The sequence below is a fragment of the Stigmatopora nigra genome, chromosome 10 (assembly GCF_051989575.1).
Source record: "Stigmatopora nigra isolate UIUO_SnigA chromosome 10, RoL_Snig_1.1, whole genome shotgun sequence".
Taxonomy (NCBI): Eukaryota; Metazoa; Chordata; class Actinopteri; order Syngnathiformes; family Syngnathidae; genus Stigmatopora; species Stigmatopora nigra.
The window spans coordinates 13,581,324-13,608,513 of NC_135517.1; the positions used below are offsets into that span (position 1 = coordinate 13,581,324).

The window sequence follows — 27,190 nt, forward strand, 5'->3', positions numbered from 1 at the left end:
AGTGGGGGCGTGAATAGGACGAGGGTGGGGGCAGAAAGAGAGAGAAGGAGAGAGAGACGCATCAACAAACGGGCGGTGGAGGGGACACGAGAAAAGCAAAGCAAAAAAAAAACGGTCACATTTGTCAGGCACCTGAAAACGTGCTGGTTATTTTCAGGACGCGTGTTTCTTATTGATGAGTGGGGAGTGGTTAAAGTACTTGTACTCTAATCATGTTTTCATGGTGACTGTACAAGTAGTTCAGTGTGACACAAACCCTTTGAGGAGCACACCACTATTTGCCGTGCAGCTTTTTTCCTCTTCTTCTTGGATTGAATACTGCGTTGCTCTATTTTCTACTTTTTAAGAGTTTTGCTTTGGAGATCTTTTCTCAAGATTGCCCTTCTTACCAAAGCACTGTGTACATCCCTGATCTTTTGATCTGAGAGATACACCTTCTATACCTTGGCGATTCAGGACTCTATCATCTGTGTCTACTAAACTCCTCGGCAAGGAACAGAGGCGTTAAAACACGAGAACAAGGGACGTGACGTTTGTTTGATCTGCAAGGAGACATGGAGAACAGCCCTGGAGGTACGTGTACTTTTCTATTAATCCACATCAAATGTGTCTCAGTAGAAATTGTGTCATTTACGCAGGTGATCATTTGCACTTGTGAATGCATAGTTGGTCTATTCCAAATGTTATTAATTAAAAGACAAATGTAGGAAACACGGCAAAAGTGTCTGTCTGAAGGCTGCAAGCGAGGGAATACATGAATAGCGTTTATGAAAGAGAAAAATGATAGCAGGTACATATTCATCATGAGGACTTTTTATGGAGACTAAATCCCTTTGAACTATTGCATGTAAACAAACTCGCATGGAATGAGACCTAAAATGCCCCGGAGCATGAGGATTCCCACACCCCCAGCCCCCCATTTTACTCTTGCTACTGGTTAATGGTGACTTCGCTTCATCAAGCACACGATATGGTGATGTGGAATAACTATGGTCTCTAAAATAACGCAGAATTCCCAATGGAGCCGTTCTAACTATGTTCACGTCTCCTTGGGCATTTGATGTTCTATTCTTCCTAAGTCTGGTGCATCATGGGTAGAGGCGGTAGTGATAATACTCGTTATCATGCGGCCGATTTCCCACACGCAGCCAGTCCCCACCCCACATCGAGCGGCAAGCACGTGTAGGAAGCTCTTCGTCCACGTGCTGCGCATGATTTCGTTGAGCCCCGCCCCTCGCAGACGCTCCTTTCTAAAGAGGCGCGTGTACGCTCCTTTGCTCCCTCCAAAGCCCAACACGGGGATTCCGCTCTATTCACAACGACTTTGGTCAGTGGGTCAAAGAGCTTTAACCCTTTCATGCAAAAATTATAACTTTTTATCTATAGTTACAGGAAACTCATTAAACTCAATTCGCTACCGTTGAAAGCACTTGACGTCCAATTCATTTTTACCGCGATGGACAAATGAACATTCCTAAAAATGTATTGTCGAGCATCGTCAATGGCCCTGAATGATGGGCACCCATGCCCAATACTCCTTGTTTAAATGAATTAAAATGTATTAAAATATATTGCTGTCAATGCAATGCAATGATCTAAATAATATGAAAAATAATCAACTTTAGAGTGTTACTTGGGGCAATTATATAGGTGTATTTATAATCTATTTATTTTAATTTAATTCATTTAGCTTTTAGTTATATTGTAATAATTGATAACGTTGATACAATTTTAAAGCACAATAATGATTTTTTTTAAATGACCAAAAATAGTCGCTTTCCCTTAAAAGGCTTCGAATGACTATCTAAAGTAGTGATCACTGTCCTTGAAAGCCAGCATCTCTATTTCATATAGACTGGGTTAGCAAAGGGAGTAGTAAACATGTAACATGTAAAACATGTGGTACTTTGACTTTTATTGAGAAAAAGGTTGAGGACCACTGCCGTAAAAGGGCTGAAAGGCAAATATACAACAATCTGCCCAAAATTGTTAATCCATGGGTTTGTAAAAGTTAAATAATAAAGAGTGGTATTTAAATATTAGATGCTGTAGGTGTTTATGTCTATCAATTACCTATTCGTTTTCCACTTATCCTGTTCAGGGTCACAAGAGAGCTGAAAATAATCCTGACTAACTTGAGGTCAGACTGATTGTCGGGCAATCGCAGGCAGATGTTAACGCGCGTCTGAATATCTGAATGCGTCACAAATGTACCCAAGGTAGCCAAAAACATTCATTTCATGTGACGGAGACACAAAATCAGCAAGTCACATCTTGAGTCAATATTGACCTGACCAAATAAAAGAAGAATTACTGTTCCTTTTCCAATGAAATTGGTATAACTTTGGGGTGTTACATACCCCAAAATGTGTTGTTAATCAGATTTAGTCATTGCCCTATAATACTTAGCTGCCACTACAGAACCATCCCTTTTTAAAAGTACACATAAAGCTAGCATTTGCCCGTGGATTCGGGTTTACCACCCATGTACAACTCTGTTCACACAGAACAAGTGTTGGAAGGGGTAAGTGGTGGTGGTTAAAGTGTGGGGTTTCTCTGTGAGTCATGATCTGAAATTAATGTTTATACAGTAAGCTGGCCATAGTCAGATGCCTAAGAGGCGGGAGTACACGAGAGGGTAAGTCAGGAAACATCGGAACGAGGGAGGGGGTGGTTTGTTTGGTTTAATTTATAGCTCTTTTGACCCAGTGTAAGTCCGCATGTCACGTGTAGCAACTTGTGCATGACTGTGTTGTCGTATTCCAAGAGCTCCCTCTGACACCTAGTCAAACTGGATTCCAGGAAGTGGTTTGGGGAGAGTAGAATAGGGGATGTTTTTACAGGAGGGAGTGGGTGGGGATTGTTCTACTGAATGAAGCAGGAAGAGTGTACCATGTGAAGGCCGGCGTGACTCAGGCGGTGCACGTTTTTAAAAGTTGACCTTGTTCATACGCACACAGGCAAACAGAGTTGAGGAAACAACACATGCGTGCTCGTGAAGTCAGAGCCACACATGGCAGTAAGCCATGACTACCTGGCACTCACTCACTGTTGACACGTGTACGCATAGGAATTAAAGAGGCAGACATTTAAGGCTGTACAGAAATGCAGCACGTTTCCCCTAGTGGAAAAAAAACACTGGAGCAAGTACCTGATTCAAGGTCATCAATGGAAAATGTACACATAAATTATACTATAGTGGCAATGATTCAAGGGTAAGCACTTGTCCACAAAATCAAACAGTAACTTGATTCAAATAGCTTTGGCACAATAGATATTAAATGTAATGTTTAAATTGTTAGTATTTAATTCACCGTATCATCTATTAAATATATCAATTCACCCCGAATGTAATTAAATCAGTCTAATAGGCAGATCTTTTATATGCACCGAAACAAAATTTTACTCAATTTGCAGCGGTCATGCCACCATTCTATAACCTTCTGCCCAGTTTGCCAACAGACAATTTGAAATGTAGCCATGTAGGAAGCCAGTTCCCACATGCTGCATTAATAGCCTGAGTATTCCCAACGTGATCTTGCCCCAGCGCTTATTATTTTACTGCTGCTGTTGTCTACACGAGACTGCGCAAAAGAGCCTTGTGAGTCGGGCGGGAACTGTGTCAAGAGTCCATGTGAGCTGGCGGTCAGGTGGCTGGCGGATAGATGTGTCTGCGTGCTCTGAGCCAGAAAGGAGTGGGGGGAGGGAGAGAGGAAGGGAGGGGTGGAGGATGGAGACGAAGGGAGGGGCGGCAGAAGGCGTAAGGGCTGTGCTGAAGTGAAAGCGAGCAGCCGGGGAGGGAGGGAGTTGGCAGGCTCATGCTGCACGTGACAGGGACGCTTTTATCTGGTGGGAAGAAAAGTGTCTGCACAACAAGGGGGGTGGCTGCAGTGAAGCCGAATTCGAGGGTAATAGGGCATTTCCAACTGATGTGACATCCAGAGACAATGGCCAGTTCATGAATGGCATACATGACCCTACAGTGACTAACATGGGGGTACTGTAAATAAAGGATAATTATTCCGTTAAACCTTCCTGGAGCGTTACATTGATTAAACATATCTTGAAAATGAATGCGTTATTTAAAGAAAATGTATATCAATTGTGTATTTGTATATTATCCCTTTGTGAAGTCCATGTTTTGGATTTATCATAACAATTCCTCAGAAGTGTTTTTTGTTTTTAAAATTATATGACAGGCTAAATCTAAAAGGTTCCAACACAAGTTCCAGAGTCCTTCTTTAGTAGATATTCCACTAGAAAATAGATGTTTGGCTGCTATTCCATTTTTAGCCAATGGAGAAAAAAAATCTTGCTAAAAGAACCCGGTCACTGTTGGCCTAAATGGGGGCTAAAATATATATGTGGGGCATATTCATTTGTTTAGTCGTCCTAAAATGTGATCAGGATAGAACAAGTGAAGAAATTGAAAAATGAAATGGGTCAACTGAGTTTTTTTTCCACCACCCCCCTTTGTGTGTTCCTCAGGTGGTGTCATCCTTTATGCTGGCTCTACTGGGAGCGCCAGCCCAAGTCCCGGTAGCCCCTCTAGTGGATACCAGACTCAATCACCCTCCTCCCACTCGCAGCCCTCGTCCCCAGAGGGTGTCTCCTTTCAGGAGATTGGGGCCATGAAGCAGAGAGGGGAACAAAGGGGAGAGACGCCTTCCCCGAAAATGGTCTACCAGTTTCCAGAAGTGAACAATGCTCCATCTGCCCAAGTTACGACAGTGTCGTCAGCCACCTACTGCCATCCCACAGTGGCCAAAAGACCTTGTGGTTTTACAGGCACCTTCCCTAGTAAGTAATCAGTTAGCATTCTCTGACCTGACCTCTTTATCCATTGTCCCCTTTCTTAAACAACTCTATCTTCACAGAAACAGGTGGCATGGTGCTTCTATGCAAGGTGTGTGGAGACATTGCGTCTGGGTTCCATTATGGTGTCCACGCCTGTGAGGGCTGCAAGGTGAGCCACCCACAATGCAATAACGGTGTCCCCCAGCTCCTGTTCCCATTTTTGCCCCACAGATTTAACTTTTCTTGTGCTTTCTCCAGGGTTTCTTCAGACGGAGCATTCAACAGAATATCCACTACAAAATGTGCGTGAAGAATGAAAACTGTGTCATCATGCGCATGAACCGAAACCGATGCCAACACTGTCGCTTTAAGAAGTGCTTGTCTGTGGGCATGTCCCGAGATGGTAAGAAAAGAGAGAAAGGAGATATATCCTATCCTTTCATTTTATCCTCCTTTCTTTTTGAATGTGGAGTCTCTTTGATTTGTAGCAAAAGGGGCAAAGGAGTCCCAGTAGACATTAATCACTGAGAAAAGTTGACAACGGCAGTTTATTTTTGGCAATTGGGACACGAGTTGTTGAGCCTGCTTACAGTGTGATGCCCGATTTTGCCCCCCCAGACCCTCCTCTTTTAAAGGCAATCTCATTTTAACATTACTGTGATTTGGTTCTCTTAATTATCGCAAAATAGTGTACCAGCTCAGATATTCCAGATATATATGTGCCCTTCATTCCCTTTTTTTCCCACTGTAAGGCTTTAGCCTCTTGGGAGAAGTGCAAACTAGGTGATGTTAAATCATCTTTCTGGAGCAGAAATTTATAGTTGACCTCAAAAAGCCAGAATTCAGTAGTGAAAAATCACCAGGTAACTGGGATAGTTGCCTATTCGTTTACATTCATCCCATTTGAATGAAAAGTAGCACCTAGGCCTTTTGACATTTCAAATGGATTTTTCCCTTCCAGCTTAACACCTCATCTGTTCAACCTGTTCTTGTGCCAATTTGAAATTAAAAAAACATAATATTTAGAACATTTGACCCAGTAACCTACTTTTACAAAAGAGAGCGGCAGCACTCAACTTTGACACAGAATGCAAAGAAAGACTAGAGGGGAGGTGTGACAGCATATAGCAAATTATAAACAGTGCTGTCAATGGAGGAGCCGTAAAAAAGGGTGGATGGACTGTAATGCAGGAGAGCAGGAAAAAGCACTGCGTAGAACAGTTTACAGAATACAGGCATTTGAGTTTCTAATCTAAAGCTGTACATTCGAACTTAGTTAAAGCGGTTTTGTGATTGTTTTTTGTTTGTTTTTGCTGTTGCTAAGTGCATATTCTAACAGTAGATGCTCCTTTTCTCTTCTTCTCTTCCTCAAGCTGTGCGCTTTGGCCGTATTCCCAAACGAGAGAAGCAGAGACTATTGGATGAGATGCAGAGCTATATGAACAGTCTTAATGAATCTGCCTCCATGGAGATGTCGCCTCCCTCCGACACCCAGCGCAGCCCAAAGAATCCAACAAACGAAGGAGCAGCCTCTGTAATGCAGTCCTACCAGAGCGACTTAGTAAACAGAGAGAAGAAACCACTGAAGAGGCCTGCCAGTGATAGCAATCTTGGCAATTCTTTCCCCAACAGTCCCGTGCAGGAAGGTGCTCCCCGTCACATTACAGCGCAGGCACACCATACGTTTCAGGCAGAACTGACGCCGGGGTACAGTGTCCCTTCAAAGTGTCCCGTTTCCCACACCAATAATGATAACACGACGAATAACAATGTCAACAATTCCAAGTACAACTTCACCAATCAGAATCAGTGCCCCGTCCGTGGTGGTCTTTCATCTCAGCACTATGCAGCCAATCTCAAGACTAATTCTCAGAACCAAAATTCCTGTCCCTGGAAGTTAAACGGCGGAGCCAAAGTTCTGGTGAGTTTTCCTTTATTTGTCTCAATTCTCTTCATGTCAGTACTAGGGAGTTACTGATGCCTATTTTTTTTTTCCTCGTAACAGGCATGTCCACTTAATTCTTGTCCGGTGGCTCCAGCCAGTCGCTCCAGTCAGGAAATGTGGGAGTCCTTTTCCCAGTGTTTTACCCCTGCTGTTAAAGAAGTAGTGGAATTTGCAAAGAGTATCCCGGGCTTCCAGACTCTGACCCAACAGGACCAAGTCATGCTACTGAAATCTGGCACTTTCCAGGTACGGTTCCTTTGATCATGTTACATTTGTGTGCTGTCATGGCAGCTAATGAGCCATTTAATGGAAACGTTAAAAAGTGGCCTGCGAGGATTGATCTATATGGGCCTATGTTACATTGTGACCAAATTTCAGAATGATCTGTTAGCACTTCAAACTTAGATTGCACACGTAGAACTGCTCGAGTGTCGACTTGACAGTCTTGAGAAGCCCTTAAAATATTAAAGCTGTAGATCTATTTTCTTATTTGTAGTCTTGTAAGCTGTGATTCTAAAAAATTACTTTGCGGTCTGTGGGAAAAACAGCTTATGTGACGAATAACTCAGATTTGTCTAATGTTGTCAGTTGGAGTCAATGAGTTAATTTATTTGTCTCAGGCACCAAACAATGAACATTTTGAAGACAAACATTTTTTTCAGTAAATATGTAGCAATAATATAATCATGAACATATTACAAAGGTCGACATTGCACAAAACGGTGGCACACTGACAAGTATGGAGACCAATTTTTAAGTAAAGGATATAAAAAAAAAATCATGTGGATTAAGATAATTTATCTACTCCCTTTAACCCTAAGATTGCTTTATTTGCTTGCAGGTGCTGATGGTGAGGTTTTGCTCGTTATTTGACCCCAAGGAGAAAACCGTGACATTCCTCAATGGGCAGACCTACTCCTTGGCATCACTCCGGGCATTGGGCATGGGTGTTTTATTGGATGCCATGTTCGACTTCAGTGAGAAGCTAGGATCTTTGGGCTTGGAACCAGATGAGATGGCCCTTTTCATGGCTGTGGTGCTTATTTCTGCAGGTTAGAATTTGCCACTGAAAATAAAAGAAGCTCGTTCCCCTTGTATTTTAAGGTCAATTTCTAACATTATTTTTTATTATTAGATCGCTCTGGTGTAGTAGATGTGGGAGCAGTGGAGCAACTGCAGGAGAATCTCATCAAAGCCCTGCGTACGCTCATTACGAGTCGCCGGCCAGACGACATCACTCTCTTCCCAAAGCTGCTGTTACGTCTGCCGGACCTGCGAACCCTGAACAACCAGCACTCCGACAAACTTTTAGCGTTCCGCATTGATCCGTAAACAAGCACGAGGCCTGCTGAGATGTCTGCTCTGGAGCGCTTCTTGGCTTCTCATCACGATAGGCCCTGCCACAGATGTTGGCCTCTGCATGACAGATCATTGTTGTTGGACCATGGCCGACTGCGATGGCGTGAGAGAGGGTACTTTGAAAGAAGTGGGTGCACGCATAGCAGGAGGAAGAAGCCCGTCAACACGACTGATCTCTTGCTTCCAAGACTGTCAGTAATGACTTCAAACTGTGTTCTTCCTGGTTGGTTCACCAAATTGTTACCGCTCTTTTGGGGAGCGCTCCGTTGATCCAAACTCTCGACTTTGTCCACACTCCAAGCCCGGACACAAGGCGTTTGTACAAACCTTTACCAACGATTTTTGACTTTTGACTGTACATTCACACCTGAATTGTAAATGGCACGCTACAGATATTACAACGACTCTCATGCCAGTATAGATGATAGCAATAGAAATTCTTCAAAGTTTCGAGAAGGGTTTATGTATTCCCTGTCGAAATGGTTCTTGCTATCTTCACATCATAAGAAAATCACCTCCTAATTGTGAATGAGAGCTGTTTAATGATGTATTTTTAAAAATTGAAATTAAGTTGTAATGTGTTGCTACGTGCTAATCAGGGAGAAAATATCGGTCGATAAGACGAAGTCTGATGAGTTTTCACTAAATCTGTTCTGAAAAGTTTTGTAAATATTATGCCTGTTGGTAGTTTAAAAAGTCTTGGATATGTTAATGAATATGTTAAATATTGTATTAAGCCAGCATCATTAACAATATAAATATGAATTGCTCTATAGACTGCATTTGAACCATGCACTCTGAGAAGAAACTTTTTATTTGAGAATATATGAAAGAACTAAATGTATTGTCAACTGACTGCATCACTTGTGTATATTTTGTAACTGTTTTGTGGTTACACCATAGAGTACTATTATTAAATAATATTATATATCATTTCCTTTGTCCTCTATCATTTTTATTCTTTCTAACAAAATGCTACCATCAGCAGTGCCAAGGCATAACATAACACGGGAGGTAACCTATCAACTGGTCTAAGAGGCCTTACAGACCCACCAACGTGAATAACCGCTTCATTCTTAAGAATGTATTAAGAAGTGAATGCTATATTAGAATAGATTTAATAATTACAAATCTGCCCCCCCTCCCAAAAAAAAGTGTGATCCTAAACATGTAGAAAGAGTTTTTGCACACAAACCGATTACTGACATTAATTGTGCCCAACAATACGAAAAGAAGCAGTAGTGGTTCTTAATATCTCTCATAGAAGTCCTGGAAAATGTGAAATTGGACAACAACATTGCCTAAAAATGGTAACAAACTACCATAAGCATATGTTTCAATATTAGTTTGGTGTAGTTGTTTAGAGATAGTTTGAATTGAACCCAAGTATGGGCTGGTGCTTTGCTCAATCTATGAACTATCATTATTATCTCTTGAGATATAGTTTTCTCTGAGTGGCCATTTCTGAGTTGCTTTAATTTGTTTTTAAACTACTTTATTATTCACATCGCGATCACTGGTGAGAGAAGGAGAATTTAATCATTTTCTTTTTTTCTTTGTACTTTTATAAAGTCACTTTCTGAAATCTTCAAGCAATTACTATCAATCATGATTTGATAATTAGGAATACAAACACAGCCACAACAAATGATCTTTTTGCAATGATAAAATTCATATATCTGCCATACTTTGCCTTTTATTCAGCCTTAATGTTACTCTCCCAGCTATGTCTCTATTGTGGTTGTAACCGTTTACCGTAAAGACAAAAATATCTTTTTGGATACTAGTTTTACAATAAATACAAATTTGACTTGAGCCTGCTCTGCAACAATTTTGTTTACAATGGACAATGGAAGGCCTCGAGTAGAATCAAGGAGAAAGCAGAAGCTTCTTGACTTCCCAGTCTTAATTGATATAGTTGGTAAAAGCTTTCAGCACATCCGAAGTCCTCCTGGTCTACTGTGAGACACCACAGGAAATAATTTATGTTCTGCTGGATCATATTTCAAAGAAGGGTTTAAAAGTGGAAATGAGCACCAGGGATGGCAAAAAAAAAGCCAAAAATTGAGTTGCTTCATGAATTGTTTAAAAAATTTGAAAGGGATTCTCGAGACTTTTTCAGTTGATATTTTTCAACTGGGCCAAGATGGTTGAACGTTCGTTTGAAAATTTCATACATATTGCTTTTGTCATTTGCTACCACCTGGTGGAAAAATGCCACAACACAAGCAGAAATTGTACAGCGTGTATGAATTCCTCAATCAAAAAGTTGCTTCAATTAAAATATATATTTGCGACCAAAAAAGCAATTCATCCATCCATAAAAATAAAAAAAACTATGGTAAGACAAGTGTGTGTTTATAATTCAGTCCAAACCAAGATCTGATTCTAAACATCTCAATGAAATTAGTTTTGGAACTTTGAATGTATACATGCCACGGCAAAAATAGCCAAGGTGAATTAAATTAAAGAGCCTCATGTTTCATTGAAATATCAAGATAACATGACACTGATCATTTTAATACATACTCACATACGTATATATGTACTCACCAACATCATAGTTGCTGGGTTGAGGAATGGCGACGATGACGATGAATCCACCTCCTTCCTTGCATTTCAGAATGGTGAAATCACTTGTCACTCAAACATATCTGCCCCAAGATGGAAGTGGTATATTTATTTAATAAACACATTAAAACTTGTTTTTCATTTAAAATAGAATGTATTGTTATTATTAAAAATAGTAATAAACAAATTACAAATATAATTTGTCAGCAAAAGAGTGACTATGACACAAATGAAAATTATTACTTAATAAAAAGTGTTCAAATGCACTTTTAAAAAAATCGAGTATCTTTTTGCATTCACTGTTTTTATAATATATGATATAAAATCGTTTTTTTTGATTGAAATGACTTTTTTTTTCAAAGCAACATTTTAAATTTAATGATGGGTTCAAACACAAACATTTCTTCAATCAAATGAGTCCTGCTTCTATCAAAGAAAACAAACACCTATTTTCACACCAGTCTGTTTTCCACATCTCCCTCCTTTACCACACATGAATCAAATGATCAACTTACTCATCAGGAAGCTGTCCAGAAGCTTCCTACTAATCCCGATGATTTGATTCAAGGCAGAAAAAGGCAGACTAAGCCCTAGATTAGGGGTAGGGAACCTATGGCTCGGGAGCCACATGTGGCTCTTTTGATGGGTCTATGTGGCTCTTTGCTAACTTGTGTGGTAAAATATGGGTATCGCTGGTGAGAGATCTAAGTCCCAGACGCAGCAATGGGAGCGTCACGCTGGAACTGTGGTGCCGATATGATCTCTGGCGCCTTTTTAATCATAAATTGTCTTCATTAGACTCTTCTTCATGTATACTCTCATTGATACTCATTGATTAGAAACAGTTCAAAATGTTCTCAAAAGAATTCAGACACTTTTTTTTTAATTTTCAAAGTGGTGAAATGATTAATAAATATACTAGTAATAGTAGTTGACAATTTCTTAGTGTTTTCCAACAGTGACAAAGAACAGTCCTGTACTCTCACACTCCACTGCCATCAGCATTGGCCTGGAGTTGCGCTACATGGGAGACCACCTCTACTACATGTGCTACCACTTGAGGACTGCAAGTGCCTGGTCAAGGCTAGCGTACATGATGAAATGATGTGGGGATCCGTGGAGGATGTACAAAGAAAATGTGAGAATGGCCCATGACACGCATTGTAGGGGTTTGCAGCCCAACATGAGGATCGGCCAAAGGAAGGCCGGCCCACTTCATACAAACCCGGCGAGAGATTGTCGAAATACAAATGTTAACCCATTCCTTATCAATATATTTTTCCCGCTGTGGTACGCAAATAAAAATGAACTGTACTCTGTTTCCTGTGTTTTTATTATTGCCTTAGTTATGGTAATAGTCTCACCTTTACTGGCATTGCCACTTTATTATATTTCTTGGTTTTCTTACGTAAAAGATAAAACATTTTATGTTCTCCCTCTTTTTATATATTTTTTAAAAAGTACATTCATTTTCCATTCTGCTTATTCTCACTAGGGTTGTGAGGGTGCTGGAGCCTACCGCTTTTGACTTTGGGCAAAGGGGGGTTACTCTAAAATTGATCGCCAGCCAATCGCAGGGCAGGCAGGGCACACAGACAAATTGCCATTCACACTGACTCATTCTGAGGGAAAACCCAAGTGTTCACTGAAGGAGGAAAACAGCACCCAGAGAAAACCCACACAGACACAATTTTATGCAAATCAATGAAATCCACCAGGATTGAACCTTTGGTCTCAGAACACTGATATGAACATAATATCTACTTTTTCACTGTGCTACTGGAAATACATTTAAAAATAAAAATAAAATGTTTGCTATCAAGAGGCTTAAAAAGAGAATTTGGAAAAATGTAATAGATTTTTTTATTCTATAAATGATCTTTCATTTAATGGCCCCTCCCAGTCAAAATGAATTGGACGTCTAGTGGTATGCATCCTGTACACAGTGGGGGTAAAAAAAAAAGCATTTTTGAGTACATTTATAACTAGTATGAACAAATATATATTTTGCGTTGGAATATGGCTTTTGTGCCTTTTTTAGACAAAATCGGGGGGAAATGAACATTCGGATTACGCATAGTATTATGGAGAAAACCCCAGTGCATCTTGGGAAGAAGAAGCTTACACCAGAGCCGTCTTTGACCGGCGTTTGTCGTCATTTTCGTAAATATCGTTTTCAAGACCTTACACGACGTCGTTAAAATAACGAAAACACATTGGTGAGTTGCTTTACATATATTCTGGCACGGTAAACCAGAAATTTCAGGGATTAAGTGCGTTATAATTCGTAAAAATATCGGAGAAATGTACTGAAAAATAAAATGAGTACTGAACTACAGTGGATTGTACCGAATTCAATTAATCCATTTTGGGAGGTTCATCCTCATTGATTTCAATTTCTACGCTCTGAATGCGTGTATTGTTCTTTTTAGGACAGTATTCAAATAAAGTTTTACATTTTTGCTTGTCTCCTAGAAGTCGTGTGTATGCAGTCGGCTCAAATGGGAGCAGATAAAAGGTAAGTTCAATGTAACATAGCAATTTTAAATAAAAATGTAATGTAATCTAAGAGATTGAAGGCTAAAAGAAAAATAAAACTAACCGGAAAAGGCAAACGGAAATGAGACAAGGGTACCCGTGAATTGGGGTCGACGGAGGTTGGCAGCTCTGTTATTGTCATTCCTGTTAATCTGACAATTTCCTGCCTTATTGTCAAGATACCCACAGCCTTTGTAATTGTCTAATTCTTCTCACTCGCTCCCTTTAAATTAATTGTCTTCTCACTAGTATTATATGTGGACACTAGTTCAAGCCACTCAAATACATTTGCAGCACCAAATAAATTGTAAAATGGTAACTGACACAGATTATTAGTAACTTCTGTGTCCTTTCAAAGCGCCATTCAAATCTTAATTGGTCAATTGTTTGTCGTTGTTGTCATCTTTTTATGTTGGGAATCTTTTGAAGACAGTTTGTGAAGTCACGTCTATTTTCCTGACTCGGTTTCCCTTGAAGCACTGTTTCATTAAAGTAGATCAATCAGGGGCCAGTATATTACATGGTTGACCTAATAGAGTAATTAGACCCAGGTATCTTTGGTGTAAATCTGAAAATCTTTATTTTTTTGTAATTCGTGGCAATGTAGAATTGTTAGAGTGGGTACAAATTATGATAGGGAATCTCGCCTTTTATACTGATCTCCATAAATTAGGGATTCCCTGTGTGGAGGTTTAATAAGATGGTAAGGACGTTAGCTATTGCTATACATTTGGACATAGTCGGAACTGGGTGCATTAAACAATCTGATTGGGATATGCTATGATCATCATCTCATAAAATTTAATGTCTTTTCAATGCATTCTTGAATAGAATTAGTCGGACCGAACGGAGTGGCAGGTATGGCTCCGAGGCGTCCCGCGATTCTGATTGGCGTGACAGAAGAGAAAGGGATCAAGAGCGTGATCGCCGCTGGTCAGACGAGAGACGCAGCGATAGAAACGGAGATCGAGATTATCGAGGATCTCGAGACAGTCCAGAGGTAAATATACCTACGTCATTTGTCAACTACAATACAGGCTCCCAGGGTCATTGTTTGGGCCCCCAAAATGTTCAATGGTTATGGAAAGTATTCAGATCCCTTTAAATCCCCCTCTCTCTGGCATTGCAGCTTTTTGCCTACATCTAAAAAGTTCATCTTATGTCTCATTAAAGTACACTCGATACCCCAACTTGATAACAAAAAACTGAAGTGTATAAAATATTTGTAAATGTATTAAAAAAAAGAAGAAAAAACTGAAATGCCATACAGTTTCGGTCAAAAGTTTTTATACACTTGTGAAGAACATAATGTCACGGCTCTCTTGAGTGTCCAGTTATATCTAACTATTTAGTTATATCTAACTATTTAGTATTATTTTTGACCCAGTAGATTTGATCACTTTTTCCTCTGCACCCAGTCTGGGCATTATAGTAGATGGAAACTTTTGATCAGTACAAGACACATGAAATCCAGCGTACAAATTGCCAAAAAACACACTTAAAGTCCTAGACTATGAGAAATTAGATTCCTTGGTCTGATGAGACCATATATATAACTCTTTGGTATTAATTCCAAGTGATATGTTTGGAGATAACTGGGCACTTTCCATCACCTTCCCAATACAATCCCCAGCAGGAAAGACAGCCGTATTAAGAACATCATGTCTGTATTTTAGATTCAAATTATTCATTGATGGGAGAAATACCAAATTACTGTTCTGTTTTTTCCCCCAAGCTAAGAGATCCAAGGGATCCACGGGATCTACGAGATCCACGGGATCTACGAGATCCACGAGATACACGGGATCCTCGAGATACAAGAGATCCACGAGATGCAAGAGATACACGAGATGCAAGAGATACACGAGATGCAAGAGATCTACGAGATGCAAGAGATCTACGAGATGCAAGAGATCTACGAGATGCAAGAGATCCACGAGATGCAAGAGATCCACGAGATGCAAGAGATCCACGAGATGCAAGAGATCCACGAGATGCAAGAGATCCACGAGATGCAAGAGATCCACGAGATGCAAGAGATCCACGGGATACAAGAGATCCACGAGATACAAGAGATCCACGAGATACAAGAGATCCACGAGATACAAGAGATCCACGCGATACAAGAGATCCACGCGATACAAGAGATCCACGCGATACAAGAGATTCACGCGATACCAGAGATCCACGCGATACCAGAGATCCACGCGATACAAGAGATCCACGAGAGCGTAAGCGGCGAAATAGTGACAGATCAGAAGATGGCTATCACTCTGATGGAGACTATTCAGATCATGATTACAGAAGAGAATCTGGGGATGAGAAGAGAAGCAAGACCATCATGCTTTGGGGTCTTTCCTCCCACGTCACTGAGGAAGATGTATGTTCCTTGTGCTTGCATGCAGGTAATCATATACGTGTGGCGGCCTAACTTTTTGTGTTTCCTTCAGATTTGTTTCGCCATCGATCAACTGGAGGGTCCCCAGCCGGCCGATGTCAGATTGATGAAAAAGAAAACAGGTGAGAATGGGATGCGTGATGGACCTTTGAATGGTCTTTGACCTACTGTGAAAAATTTGCATTCATTCAGACTTGTGTATCCCTAGCAGCATGATTGGACATATTAATTTGGGGTAAAAAGGTTGAAAACAAATTTAGAAAAAATTCAAGTGTCATCAAGACTTTCCCTGTTTAGGTAAGTAAAAATAGGCACGTTAGTTAGCGTGGCGTGAAAAATGGTTTCAATCATATTGGGCAGTGTTTTCCTTTCTCTTCTTTGTTTTACTTTGGTAAAACTTTTAAGGAGTGGCCTGTTGTTTACCAATCAAGGCCTGGGTCGTGAAGCAGTTTGTGGAACAGTTTTAATTCTATGCCCATGGACTCTTAACTAACACGCCTCCCGTCTATATTTGAATGCTGTCTCTAGGTATAAGCCGTGGTTTCGCCTTCGTGGACTTTTATCACTTGCAAGATGCTACCCGATGGATGGAGACCAATCAGGTTGCTTCACAATCGCCAAGTCTAGTTTTAATCTTGGAGCTCTAGGGAAAATTATCCCAAAGGCAGTAAACTGGTGAAAGCCAAACCGATTTTAGTTTCTATTGTGATGGGTACTTTCCTGGATTAATACCTTATTTTTGTCCGGTGTTTTAACACCAGTAAGGTCCTACAAATTTCTTTGGACATAACAGAGCATCTTTATTATGTATATCTGGTAGAGTCAATAAATTTATTGTGCTGGCATTGTGGAGATGTTGATATCTCCAGGCCTTAATTTTTTATATTATTGGGTTAAGTGAAAATAAATTCCTAAAAATAACCCAATTGTATTAGTAATTTTTACCACCATTTTTGTGGAGACCTCATCCTCCCCTTCAGAAAGCAGTCATGATTTGTCTTTTAGGGTCACAAAATACACTTTGATCCAGCTCCCCCTGAGCACCCGGGTCCCAAACATTTAAAGATTTCTCTACACTTCACATACATCACGTCTGTCTTTAACACAAAGGATTCATGCCTGGGGTCCCTCACCCCCTTCCTCTCCCTTTCCAAAATGGTTGCTCATATGAGTTGAGATGAACATTGGCCACTAATTTTTGGCTAACGTTTGTATTCCTTTTTCAGAAACGCCTTGCCATCCAAGGGAAAAATGTGGACATGCACTACAGTCATCCAAGACACAACTTTAGCGATTGGCTCTGCCTTACTGTAAGTTGAAGCCCTGTCTTAATTCCACAATGCAAACTGCCACAAACACAAGCATGCATATCAAAGGGTCACATCATTTCCTGCAGTCCAATTTGTCTCAACTTGGCTATACATATTTACATAGAATTGTATAAACAGTCTATAGGTTAGGTGGTATCCCAGGCGTGTATGGTATGCTGCACCAATAATGACTTGAGATTGTCTCAGGCAACACTGTGCAGGGTATTAGCAGGTGTATAATAAAAATGATGTGAACGGTTACTTGCAGTGTGGCCTGTACAATTTCCGGAGGCGGCTGAAGTGCTTCAGGTGTGGAGCAGCCAAAGTGGGTAAGTAGTTGTAATCAACAGGAGGCCACTGTCTCCCAACACCCAAGCAAGCTGAGGCAACAATGTTTGGGATGCAGCCAACCAAGTGTTTCTGTTAGAATGGGCAGGTGTCCTGTCAATGATTGTACGCTTCACTCAGCACCGATGGTAGAGATTGCGCATGTACTCCAGACAAAACGTTGTTTAATTGGCTGAATTACAAACTTTTTTTTCTTCTCTTTGGGACTTTTGAAGTAATATACTTGTATTGTTTTTATTTGACTTACTTATGCACCCAGTCTATCTCTATTTCAACAGAATGTGATATGGACCCTAACACTGATAACCCTGACACTCAGCCTGGTGGAGACTTCTGTGGTGACAGTAAGAACTTAACATTTTAATGATGAATTCCTCCATTTCATTTGTATCATAAGGAGTTGCGTTACATGGCCATTAAAAAAAGTAATTTAATTTTTAATCTGTTCCTTTTCCGTCACAGCAATCATCCTGAGAAATATTGCTCCCCAGAGCACCGTGGAAGCCATCATGAACATCCTCGCACCATATGCTAATCTTTCTCTAAATAACATTCGCCTCATCAAGGACAAACAGACTGGCCAGAACAGAGGTTTTGCCTTTGTTCAGCTGTCTTCTCCTCTGGTAAATAAAGTACAATAAATTTCGATTTTTTTTTTTTAAATGTCATCAATAGGATGTTGATCATGGTTGTGATATTGTTGTGAACACAGGAGGCTTCTCAGCTACTAACTATCTTAGAAGGACTGCAGCCTAATCTGAAATTGGATGGGAAAACAATTGGAGTGGATTATGCTAAGAGTGCAAGAAAGTGTGTAATTGTTCATCTTTTTTTCTTTTTTTTTAAATGTTAATGATAGAGGACATCTATTTAATGTGCTCCAATTGTTTGACATTAATTCAAGGGACCTTTTTCTGCCTGATGGGAATCGTGTCAGTGCCTTTTCTGTGGCTAGTACCGCTATTGCCGCGGCTCAATGGTCTTCAAGCCTGGTAAGAAAACCCAATTTTAAAATGATACTTTTCGTGCCAATTTCTACAAATCATTGATTCTTTTGGTTTTCCAGCCAAAGCCGAACACAGAAGGTGTTTCTGAATACAGCCTCTTACACGAAGGGTACAACCCAATGACACAGGTGAGTAGAATAGAAAAATTCGCCATAGGAACAAGTATATTTGGATTTACAGGGTCATAGTGGCGGTGGGACATATGTCCTCTAGAATCTTTTTACTTGGTGATTTCCACATCAACCATAAATGATTAGTTTAGTTACATCTCTGTGTTATTCTTAGGCATTCTATCAAGTTGCTGGAGCCAGCACCTCACAGGAAAATGGGATTCTTGGAGGTATCAAATGTCAAATTCCTCATCTCATGTTTCTCTGGTGTATGATAGTTTGTTAACTTAATATGCTAATATTACAGCGGCACCTGATATGAAGATTGTTCCGACTTCCACTGGAGTAGTACTCTCCCCCACGGTGCAAATTTACCAACCACATATTGTTGGCCAGCCTGCTCTTCAAGTAATGTTTGTTTGTACCACTTATGGATGAAACAATATTACAAAGTGATGTAATTAATCTAATGGCTGCAGGCCCTGCAGCTGGCACAGCATTTGGACGCCAAATCGCGGGCCGGAAATTTCCAAGGGGCCGTCGGCATACCTGCTGCCACGACAGCATCTGTGACTGCAGCACCAGAGTCCGGTCAAACTACAGACACCAGCACTGGTATGAGCGTTGAGTAACTTACCATATTAAACCTAATGGTCTAATCTAGATTTTCACTGTTTTGTGATTGGCACAGCTGCTCCAGATACGTCGACTTACCAATATGATGAGTCATCAGGGTATTATTTTGACCCCCTAACTGGCCTGTACTATGACCCAAACACACATGTAAGTAGCATAAGTTGTGAGAACTTATGAATATCCGCTGTCATTATCTGGTATTACATACTTTTTAAAAAATCTCTCCTCAGTATTTCTACAACTCTCAGACTCAACAGTATCTCTATTGGGATGGTGAAAAGCAGTCATATGTACCCGTTTCAGTTGACACGAACGCTGCACAGACTCCGACGGCAGCAAACACTAAAGAAGGAAAGGAGAAAAAGGAAAAGCCCAAAAGCAAAACTGCTCAGCAGGTAGCATGTTTGTTTGATGTTACATCCACACAAATTGGGCCGGTGTTCCTATGTTTATAGCCTGAATTGATGTCATCTTTGCAGATTGCTAAAGACATGGAGCGCTGGGCTAAAAGTCTCAATAAACAGAAGGAGAACTTCAAAGGCAGCTTCCAGCCAATCAGTCAAGAGGAAAGAAAGGAGGCTGCTGCTGCTGACGCTTGCTTTACTCTTTTTGAAAGAAAGGTACCCCAAGATAGTTCTCAACTTCTGTTTTATGTAATTATTTGGTGGTCCTTCCTTAGATGCATATATTCTACATTTTCAGCATGGAGTTTTAGAAAGAATGATTTCAGATATGAGCAACTTCCCCGAAGAGGAAGCAGCTACGAGCTCTTCTAACTCTTCCAAAGTGAGGGTTTGGCTCATTTTGAAGTTCAATCTATTTGTCTGGATTAGAGCTTGAAAAGCCATGCTTTTGTGCTATTAGTGCGGCTTAGTGGCAGCATACAGTGGAGACAGTGACCCCGAGGAGGCAGCTGACAACGGAGAAGGAAACCAGGACAAGTTAACGGACTGGAAGAACCTAGCCTGTTTATTGTGTAGGAGGCAGTTTCCCAATAAAGAAGGTTTAATACGACATCAGCAACTCTCTGACCTCCACAAGGTAACAACTTATACTTTAGTGCACATGATGACAAAATGTCAGCAATGTTGCTCATGTCACGAGGTCATTTTCAGAAAAACCTGGAAGTGTTACGCCGATCCCAAATGAGTGAAGAGGAGCTAGAGGAGTTAGAAAGAAGGGAAACAGAGGTATGGCTTCACGGTTTTTATTTCACGGGTAATAAAATTGCTTGATTTATCTTGCATCCATACAAATATCTTTATATCTGTTACTTGTGTGTGTGTGTGTAGTTGAAGTACAGGGACAGAGCAGCTGAGAGAAGGGGAAAATATGGCATCCCTGAACCCCCTGCCTCCAAAAAGACGAAATTCAGCCAGCCAACACCAGTCATGTAAGCATATTTTAATACATTTGACAGTCTTTAATTGTGTGTTCAGTTACACAGCAACTTCCGCTTATAACTGTCAATTCTTTGGTGCAGAAACTATGAGCAGCCCACAAAAGATGGCCTTAACAGTGACAATATTGGGAACAAAATGCTGCAAGCTATGGGATGGAAGGAGGGCAAAGGTCTGGGTCGCAACCAACAAGGCATCACTGCACCTATACAGGTATTTATTAGAGTTGAATAACAACTCTTTTTTTTGTTTTAATTAAATTTAATTTTAGTTAATATACATTTTTGGCCATTTTTTTTAGGCCCAACTGAGAACGAAAGGAGCCGGTCTCGGTACTTCAGGCAGCAACTACACCCTTTCTGCATCAGACACGTATAAAGATGCAGTCCGCAAAGCAATGTTTGCCCGCTTTACTGAGCTGGAGTGAACAGTGGTACAAAGTTGAGACTAAATTGAAAGCGCCAAAAATGGCGTAGCACGTTCCACCATGTCTGTTCATTATTTTGGTGCAGTTGTTCAACTATCTTGTAAAAAGAGATGCAGAACACAATGTAAATATAATTTGTAGGTTGTACATATGCACAGATGAAATAACCCTTCTCTTTTTCTTTTTTGTGTTGCTTTACAATATTCCCTCAGCACATCAGAGATTGTACAGTTTAGTATATAAAGTCTTCTGTTTACAACAAATAAAACAATAAACATTTGTTTTGATTCTAGCTGATCTGCACATTAATTAAAATCTAATTGTAGGAATGCAAAATTTGTGCGAGGCATTTAGGAACGGTGTTTTAAACATGAACAAATACTCATCCAATTTAAATATGTACACTGTTTAAAATTACTTGTATTATCAACTTGTGCGAATAAGGTCATCTTTTCTGCAGCTGAACTCAATGCTGGACACATGTTGACAAAACATTTATTCACAACATGTGGTATGGAAACTTGGTAAACCAAACTACTACTACCAACATGAACACTTATTTTATTAATTAATTGATTTTAAATCATTTGTCTAATTCATCATAATATTAAAACATTTTCAGGAGGTAGATTATCTCCATCTGGCGGACAAAGACTGGTCTAATGTTTCTCTTTATACATAATGACTTTTTTTAACAGCAGAGGTCAGCGTTTCACCGGGATTCGTGTATAAATTGACCTTGCTTCCGTTTTTTTGGATACAAAAATGTGCACGTTATACATAAATACTTATTTTCCTTATGTTCTCACATCATTTTCTGAACCGCTTAATCCTCACTGGGGTCATGGGGGTCAGCTGACTTCGGGTAAGAGGCCGGGGACACCTTGAATTGGGCGCCAGCTAATCGCAGGCCACATTGAGACAAACAACCATTCACGCTAACATAACTAGGGGCAATTTAGTGCTCAATCAACCTAACATGCATGTCTTTGGAATGTGGGAGTAAACCAGAGTACCCAGAGAAAACCCATGCAGGCCAGGGTATAACATGCAAACTGCACACAGGGGGATCAACTTGGATTTGAACCCACACTTCCCACTGTAGGGCCGATGTGCTAATCACTCATCCGGCGGGCCGCCCTTCCTCATGATATTGACGTGAATATGGACGTAAAATTTGTGAATCAGGGGGTGGCTTATATGCGAGAAATGGTGAAATTTAAAGATTTTAGGCAATTTGAAGGTTGCAGGAAAATAGTGGTAAGTGGGCAGTTATTTGAGCACTGCCACTGGCCTCTCTGCATAAATGGGTTTCCACTTCAGCAACAGGAGGAAGGAGTAGTACTAGTGTACTTGTGGGAAACGTGTGCGCGTGTGTGGGTGGGTGACGGGGTCGGGGGGTTGGAACGACCGGAGGAGGCGGATCTTCTCCAACCCCCACAGTTTGAGCTGCAATGTGCTTCATAATGCCGACCATTTCACTGCAATCTTTGCTCGATTCTACTGAGGAGAGTAAGCCTCAAATTGTGCGTCAAACTCCCAAATAACATTTATAGAGAGACAAGAAAGACGCTCTTCTCTTCATCAGCGCACCTGAGGAATAACTACTGACCGTTTACCCGCCAAAACACTGGTAAGACAGATAATGCTTTTTAAAGTACTTTTATACGCTGCGTTTTTTTGTATGGCACATGTTTTTGGCCACACTATATTGATTTATCCTCTTAAAGGAACAGTCAGATAAATAAAAAGTCAACATGTCAGAGTATTGTAATTTGAGCACCACTATTTGGCGCACATTACTAGATCCGTAGCTTGATTTTGTCATAAGACAAGCGACTTGATTCATAAAAATACAAGGTAAGACTTTGTTTGGGATGCTCTGCACTAAGAGCCCAGTCCACATGTCACGACCATGTGGCTGACTGACAGATTGTGCTCCATCTTTTGCCTCACATGGCTACAATGTATGGTTGCCAACTAGCTAAAAAAAGATTAAGGGACAACCTCATCGGTGGAGCTCGCCGACCCGATAAAAGTCACCCTTTAGTTCTTTTTTGTTTGTTTGCGAGAAGTGTTTTTATTCTTTAAATTATTTGATTCAAACCTGAGTTAATTTCTTGCATTACTGAGTGATATAAACACGAGGAAAATAACAGCTATCAGTAATGTCTTTTAATAAAACAGACAAACAAACAAAAAAACAACAAAAACAGGGCAGCCCGGCGGGTGAGTGGTTATCGCGTTGGCCGCACAATAGGGGTCCTGGCTTTAAATCCAGGTTGCTCCATCTGTGTGGAGTTTGCGTGTTCTCCCCGGGCCTTTATGGAGTTTCTCTGGGTACTCCGGTTTCTTCTCACATTTGAAAGAGATGCATAGTAGGCTGATTGGACACTCTAAATTCCCCCTAGGCATGAGTGTGAGTGTGAATGGTTGTCTGTCTCCTTATGCTGTGCAAACGGCTGACCACCGATTCAGGGTGTCCCCCATCTCAGGCCCGAAGTCAGCTGGGATAGGCTTCAGCGTACAGTGGTGCCTCGACATACGAGCACCCTGACATACGAACATGTCAAGATACGAGTAAAATTTTGAGCAAATAATTAGCTCTAGACACAAGACAAATTTTGAGATGCGAGAAAGCCAGGTGGCCAGGACATGAGAGGCTGTTTATGATTTTAGCGCACTGTCTCTTTTGCCGCATCTCTTTCGTGTAACAGATATCTATGAGCACTGGGCGGAGCATTGCATTTTTTTCAGTATTTTTTTCCCGTCACTCAGTGCGAATAGCGTAGCGATCGCTAGTACGAGAAGTATATATTACTTCTCATTGGCAAGTGGCTGTGCGTTATCCTATTGTGAGGACATTTGTGTGCATCATTTTTGGAATATTTTGAAGGAAAGTCAAAAGCAAACAACCCTCGATAGGTTGCATCTGAAAGTCATGGTGGAGGCTGGGCAAATACAGCCAACCCAGGAGAATAAATGTATCAAACCTAAATACAAAATTAGAATTAAATTTAGTGTCAGGTTAGATTACACCTATTTTTGAGTGTGTTTCCCCCGGGCATTGGTGAGTTTTTTTCTGGGTACAATAATATCTTGACACACGAGTGCCCCAACAGACGAACATTCCGAGCAAATATTTGCCTTGAAATACGAGAAAAAACTTTGAGATACGAGCGAGAGGCTGCTTATGATAACAGTGCAACTTTCTCACCGCTTCTACCTCATCTACCTGAAGCGCACGTGTAATCTGTACCACAGAGTAATTGAAATCTTCTTGAGAAAAGAAAGGATAATTGAATTTTGTGTATACATAAAAATAATTTTTGGTGAGTGAAATGTCTATTTTCCTAAATAATATTTCATTTTTTAGTTTATTATTGATTCTTTTTTATGTGTCGTAGCTGTAGCTGCATTAAAGGTTTTATAGCCATAGAATATTTATTGAGGGTTGGATTGATTCACACACAGCACTACTGAAGGCCTAAGTGTGAAATGCACGGCCCGCCACTGTAATTTAGCAAAATCACTAGATAGTTATTTGTTACTCTGTTAATAGATGGTGAATTTCTTCTAAGGATAATGAATATGAATAATTGATTAATTCACTTAAATTCTCTATGAACAGTTATTACTACACTATGGCTGGCTATACTGTACTTTATATTATATACCTGTCAATCTCTGCCAATTGCTCCCCTTATTAATGATTGCAATTCCCCTTATTAAGTGATAAATAAAAAACATACAAATGCAACGCGGCACATATTTACTCACATAGGGCGCACGTAAAAGTCTAAAATTTTCTCCAAAGTGGACGGCTCTGTGAACGCTATATTTGTATAGTAAATAGGCGAACGGGTGAAAAGGGAATGCGCGTGCGCATATCATGCTTAAAGCAAGACAAAACAATTAGCAGTCGGCGATGACGTTTTTGTCTGCTACCAGTGATGAAGACGATCCGAATTAGAGCCGAAATGGGTAAAACGAGATCAGTTTTACGAAAAACGTATTTAAAAAAATTTAAAAAATATATATATCCCGTACAAAAGTTGTTATACAGTATACACAATTTGAATTGATAAAAATTATAAAATACTGGAAAAACGTATAAGTTGACAGCTATAATATAATGTGGGAAGCCAAATAATACACAAAGATAGTCATTAAGTAAAGTTGTCAGGCCCAAGAGCGTCCTCTCTCGTATCTGGTGCACACACCTGCATGGATGAAGATATAATCTCTCATCTCATCTCATTTTCTGAACTGCTTTATCCTCACTAGGGTCGCAGGGGCTGCCAGAGCCTATCCCAGCTGACTTCAGGGGGGACACCCTGAATCAGTGACCAGTCAATTACAGGGTACAAAAAGTTGCAGGGTGCAACCATTCACATTCACACTCATAGCTAGGTGCAATTTAGTGTCCAATCAGCCTACCATGCATGTTTTTTGGAAAGGCCCGCGGAGAACATGCAAACTCCACACAGGTGGACCGACCTGGATTCGAGCACAGGACCCCAGAGCTGTAAGACCAGCACCCTTTCTTTTTTTATTACTTCAAATTTAGATTTGTTGAACTAAATTATTTTACTTTGACCCCATATTATACTTCCACTAGACTCTCACTCGTAGTTGAGTAAAGTTCCTGGTAAGTCTATTTTAGGTTATGTCACGGCATCTCTATCGGGTTAAGGTCAAATTCAGAAACTGATACGAGGCCAACTACTTAAGCTGGCTCAGTCCAGGAAATGTACATTCTGTGTAAACAAGTGTGACAGTGGACCCACTTTCTATGAGACCTGTTTGGAATAGGCTAGTTACTGGACTTTGACTAGACAGAGAAAATATTTGCTCATTTTGATTTTCTTGGATGTGGATGGAACTAGGCCTAAGTGGAAATTTACCATGTATGTATTGTTTTAGCAGTTGATACCAAACAAAAATGATGAGGTAGATCCGTGCTAAAGTTTCTGTTTATAACTTCAAAGATGTCTTGGAATGTGTCTTAGCTCCTGTTTCCAGGCACTCTTGTTGAGCATAATCACATCCCGATTCCACTATATTAACTGAAACATATTCTAATAAAAGTTAACACGGGCACAAGAACGATATTTTTTTAAATTTATGAAGTTTGTTTTCAATACCTTGTCTGAGAGTTTGGTGTACGTGTTTAACATTGAAGGACGTTTTCCCACATTAAAATATGCAAACACATTCATTAATTCTCCTTCTAACACCTTCCTGTGTGTTGTTTGCATGTTCTCCCCGAACGTGCATGGTTTTGTCTCCGGGTCCTCCAGTTTCCTCCCTCATCCCGAGAACATGCATGGTAGTCTGGGTGAACACTCTAAATTGCCCCTTGGTTAATGAATGTGTGTGTTAATGGCTGTTTGTTTGCAAGCTGAGCTGGGATAGGCTCCAGCACCCCGGCGATTAAGTATGTACTGGGTGCCGCCTCATGGAGTAGAGGTTCACTCGCCTGACTTGGGTGTGGCCAGGCGGGGATCCGATTGTCACTGATGGCGGTATGATTGTGAGTGCGGATGGTCGTTTGTCTCTATGTGTGCCCTATGGCCGACTGCCAACCAGTCTAGGGTGTAGTCTGCCTTTCACCCAAAGTCATCTTGGTTAGGCTCCCCCCACCCCGCAACCCTTTTGAGGATGGAATGATGAATGAATGAAAATAGTATACACTATTTTGCCACTGGCGGCCGAGTGGTTAGCGGGTCAGCTTCACAGTCCTGGGGTGGAGGGTTCGATCCCAGATCGGTGCTCACTGTATGGATTTTGCATGTTCTCCCTGGGCTTTCCTTGGTTCACTCCGGGTACTACGGTTTCCCACCACATCCCAAAAACATGCAGGATCGGCTGGTTGAACACTCTCAATAGCCCCCATGTATAACTATGAGTGTGACTGTTTGTCCGTCTCCATGTGCCCTGGAATTGGCTGGCCCTGTGGTGCTGGGATAGGCTCCAGCACCCCCGCGAACCTTCTGAGGATAAACGGTTCAAAAAATGAACGAATATCTACTTTTTTGATTGTTTTAAATGGGCTAAAATGGGGGAACAGTTTATTGGTCAGGCCAATAATTAACATGTTGTCCAAAAGAGGTGCACTGTTCTTTGCTTGATAACGTGTTAATATTTGATGACCCCAAGAAATGTCAATCTCGCCCGAAATTAGCGACGCTGTCTCTGCGTCTCTGTATGTTGTTTGTTTTAAATGGAGGCAATGAATGTCAGTGCAGTTAGTATGTTTTGCACTTGCTGATGCAGCCGCAATTGAATTAAGTCTATCAACTTGATTGAAATCAATGTCATGACTTTAATTAATTGGCTCA

At 40.6% G+C, this 27,190-nt stretch overlaps 4 protein-coding genes across 5 annotated transcripts in view; 3 read left to right on the forward strand and 1 right to left on the reverse strand.

Annotated features, from left to right (window-relative positions):
- Positions 1–10,756, reverse strand: part of LOC144203402 (retinoic acid receptor gamma-A-like) — a 57,332-nt gene extending 46,576 nt beyond the window's left edge. The window contains exon 1 of the mRNA XM_077726803.1: positions 10,655–10,756. The gene's annotated coding sequence lies outside the window, so the exon portion shown is untranslated. The remainder of the gene's footprint in view (positions 1–10,654) is intronic.
- On the forward strand, positions 53–9,034 carry LOC144203621 (nuclear receptor subfamily 1 group D member 1-like). Its single transcript, XM_077727157.1, has 8 exons — positions 53–573; positions 4,489–4,800; positions 4,878–4,966; positions 5,056–5,200; positions 6,171–6,718; positions 6,803–6,988; positions 7,584–7,794; positions 7,878–9,034. Exons 1-8 carry the CDS (start codon positions 555–557, stop codon positions 8,072–8,074), a joined length of 1,707 nt encoding a protein of 568 aa, XP_077583283.1. The 5' UTR covers positions 53–554; the 3' UTR covers positions 8,075–9,034.
- Positions 10,757–12,611: 1,855 nt separating the features above from the next.
- Positions 12,612–21,138, forward strand: LOC144203283 (RNA-binding protein 5-like). Of its 2 annotated transcripts, none has more exons than XM_077726677.1 (25): positions 12,612–12,891; positions 13,151–13,190; positions 14,042–14,210; positions 14,946–15,590; positions 15,661–15,730; positions 16,137–16,210; positions 16,835–16,918; positions 17,187–17,247; positions 17,545–17,610; positions 17,729–17,889; positions 17,979–18,076; positions 18,171–18,258; positions 18,333–18,401; positions 18,559–18,613; positions 18,691–18,791; positions 18,863–18,998; positions 19,075–19,166; positions 19,250–19,414; positions 19,499–19,639; positions 19,722–19,805; positions 19,884–20,060; positions 20,135–20,209; positions 20,312–20,412; positions 20,503–20,632; positions 20,721–21,138. In XM_077726677.1, exons 2-25 carry the CDS (start codon positions 13,159–13,161, stop codon positions 20,844–20,846), a joined length of 3,000 nt encoding a protein of 999 aa, XP_077582803.1. In that variant the 5' UTR covers positions 12,612–12,891; positions 13,151–13,158; the 3' UTR covers positions 20,847–21,138. The 2 variants fall into 2 exon arrangements, with proteins under 2 accessions (XP_077582803.1, XP_077582802.1); XM_077726676.1 differs by having other exon boundaries at positions 12,614–12,891; positions 13,148–13,190.
- A 1,142-nt stretch (positions 21,139–22,280) lies between these two features.
- LOC144202967 (sodium-coupled neutral amino acid transporter 3-like) overlaps positions 22,281–27,190 on the forward strand; it is a 28,525-nt gene continuing 23,615 nt past the window's right edge. Inside the window, exon 1 of the mRNA XM_077726116.1 lies at positions 22,281–22,479. The gene's annotated coding sequence lies outside the window, so the exon portion shown is untranslated. The remainder of the gene's footprint in view (positions 22,480–27,190) is intronic.

Excerpts from the sequence above, each read along its gene's own strand:
- LOC144203621 (XM_077727157.1), top strand. Across the intron at positions 4,967-5,055 it reads ACGCCTGTGAGGGCTGCAAG|GGTTTCTTCAGACGGAGCAT; the intron begins GTGAGCCACCCA and ends TGCTTTCTCCAG. Across the intron at positions 6,989-7,583 it reads TGAAATCTGGCACTTTCCAG|GTGCTGATGGTGAGGTTTTG; the intron begins GTACGGTTCCTT and ends ATTTGCTTGCAG.
- LOC144203283 (XM_077726677.1), top strand. The coding sequence starts at position 13,159 with ATGCAGTCGGCTCAAATGGGAGCAGATAAAAG. Across the intron at positions 17,890-17,978 it reads TTCAGCTGTCTTCTCCTCTG|GAGGCTTCTCAGCTACTAAC; the intron begins GTAAATAAAGTA and ends TTGTGAACACAG. Across the intron at positions 20,210-20,311 it reads TAGAAAGAAGGGAAACAGAG|TTGAAGTACAGGGACAGAGC; the intron begins GTATGGCTTCAC and ends GTGTGTGTGTAG.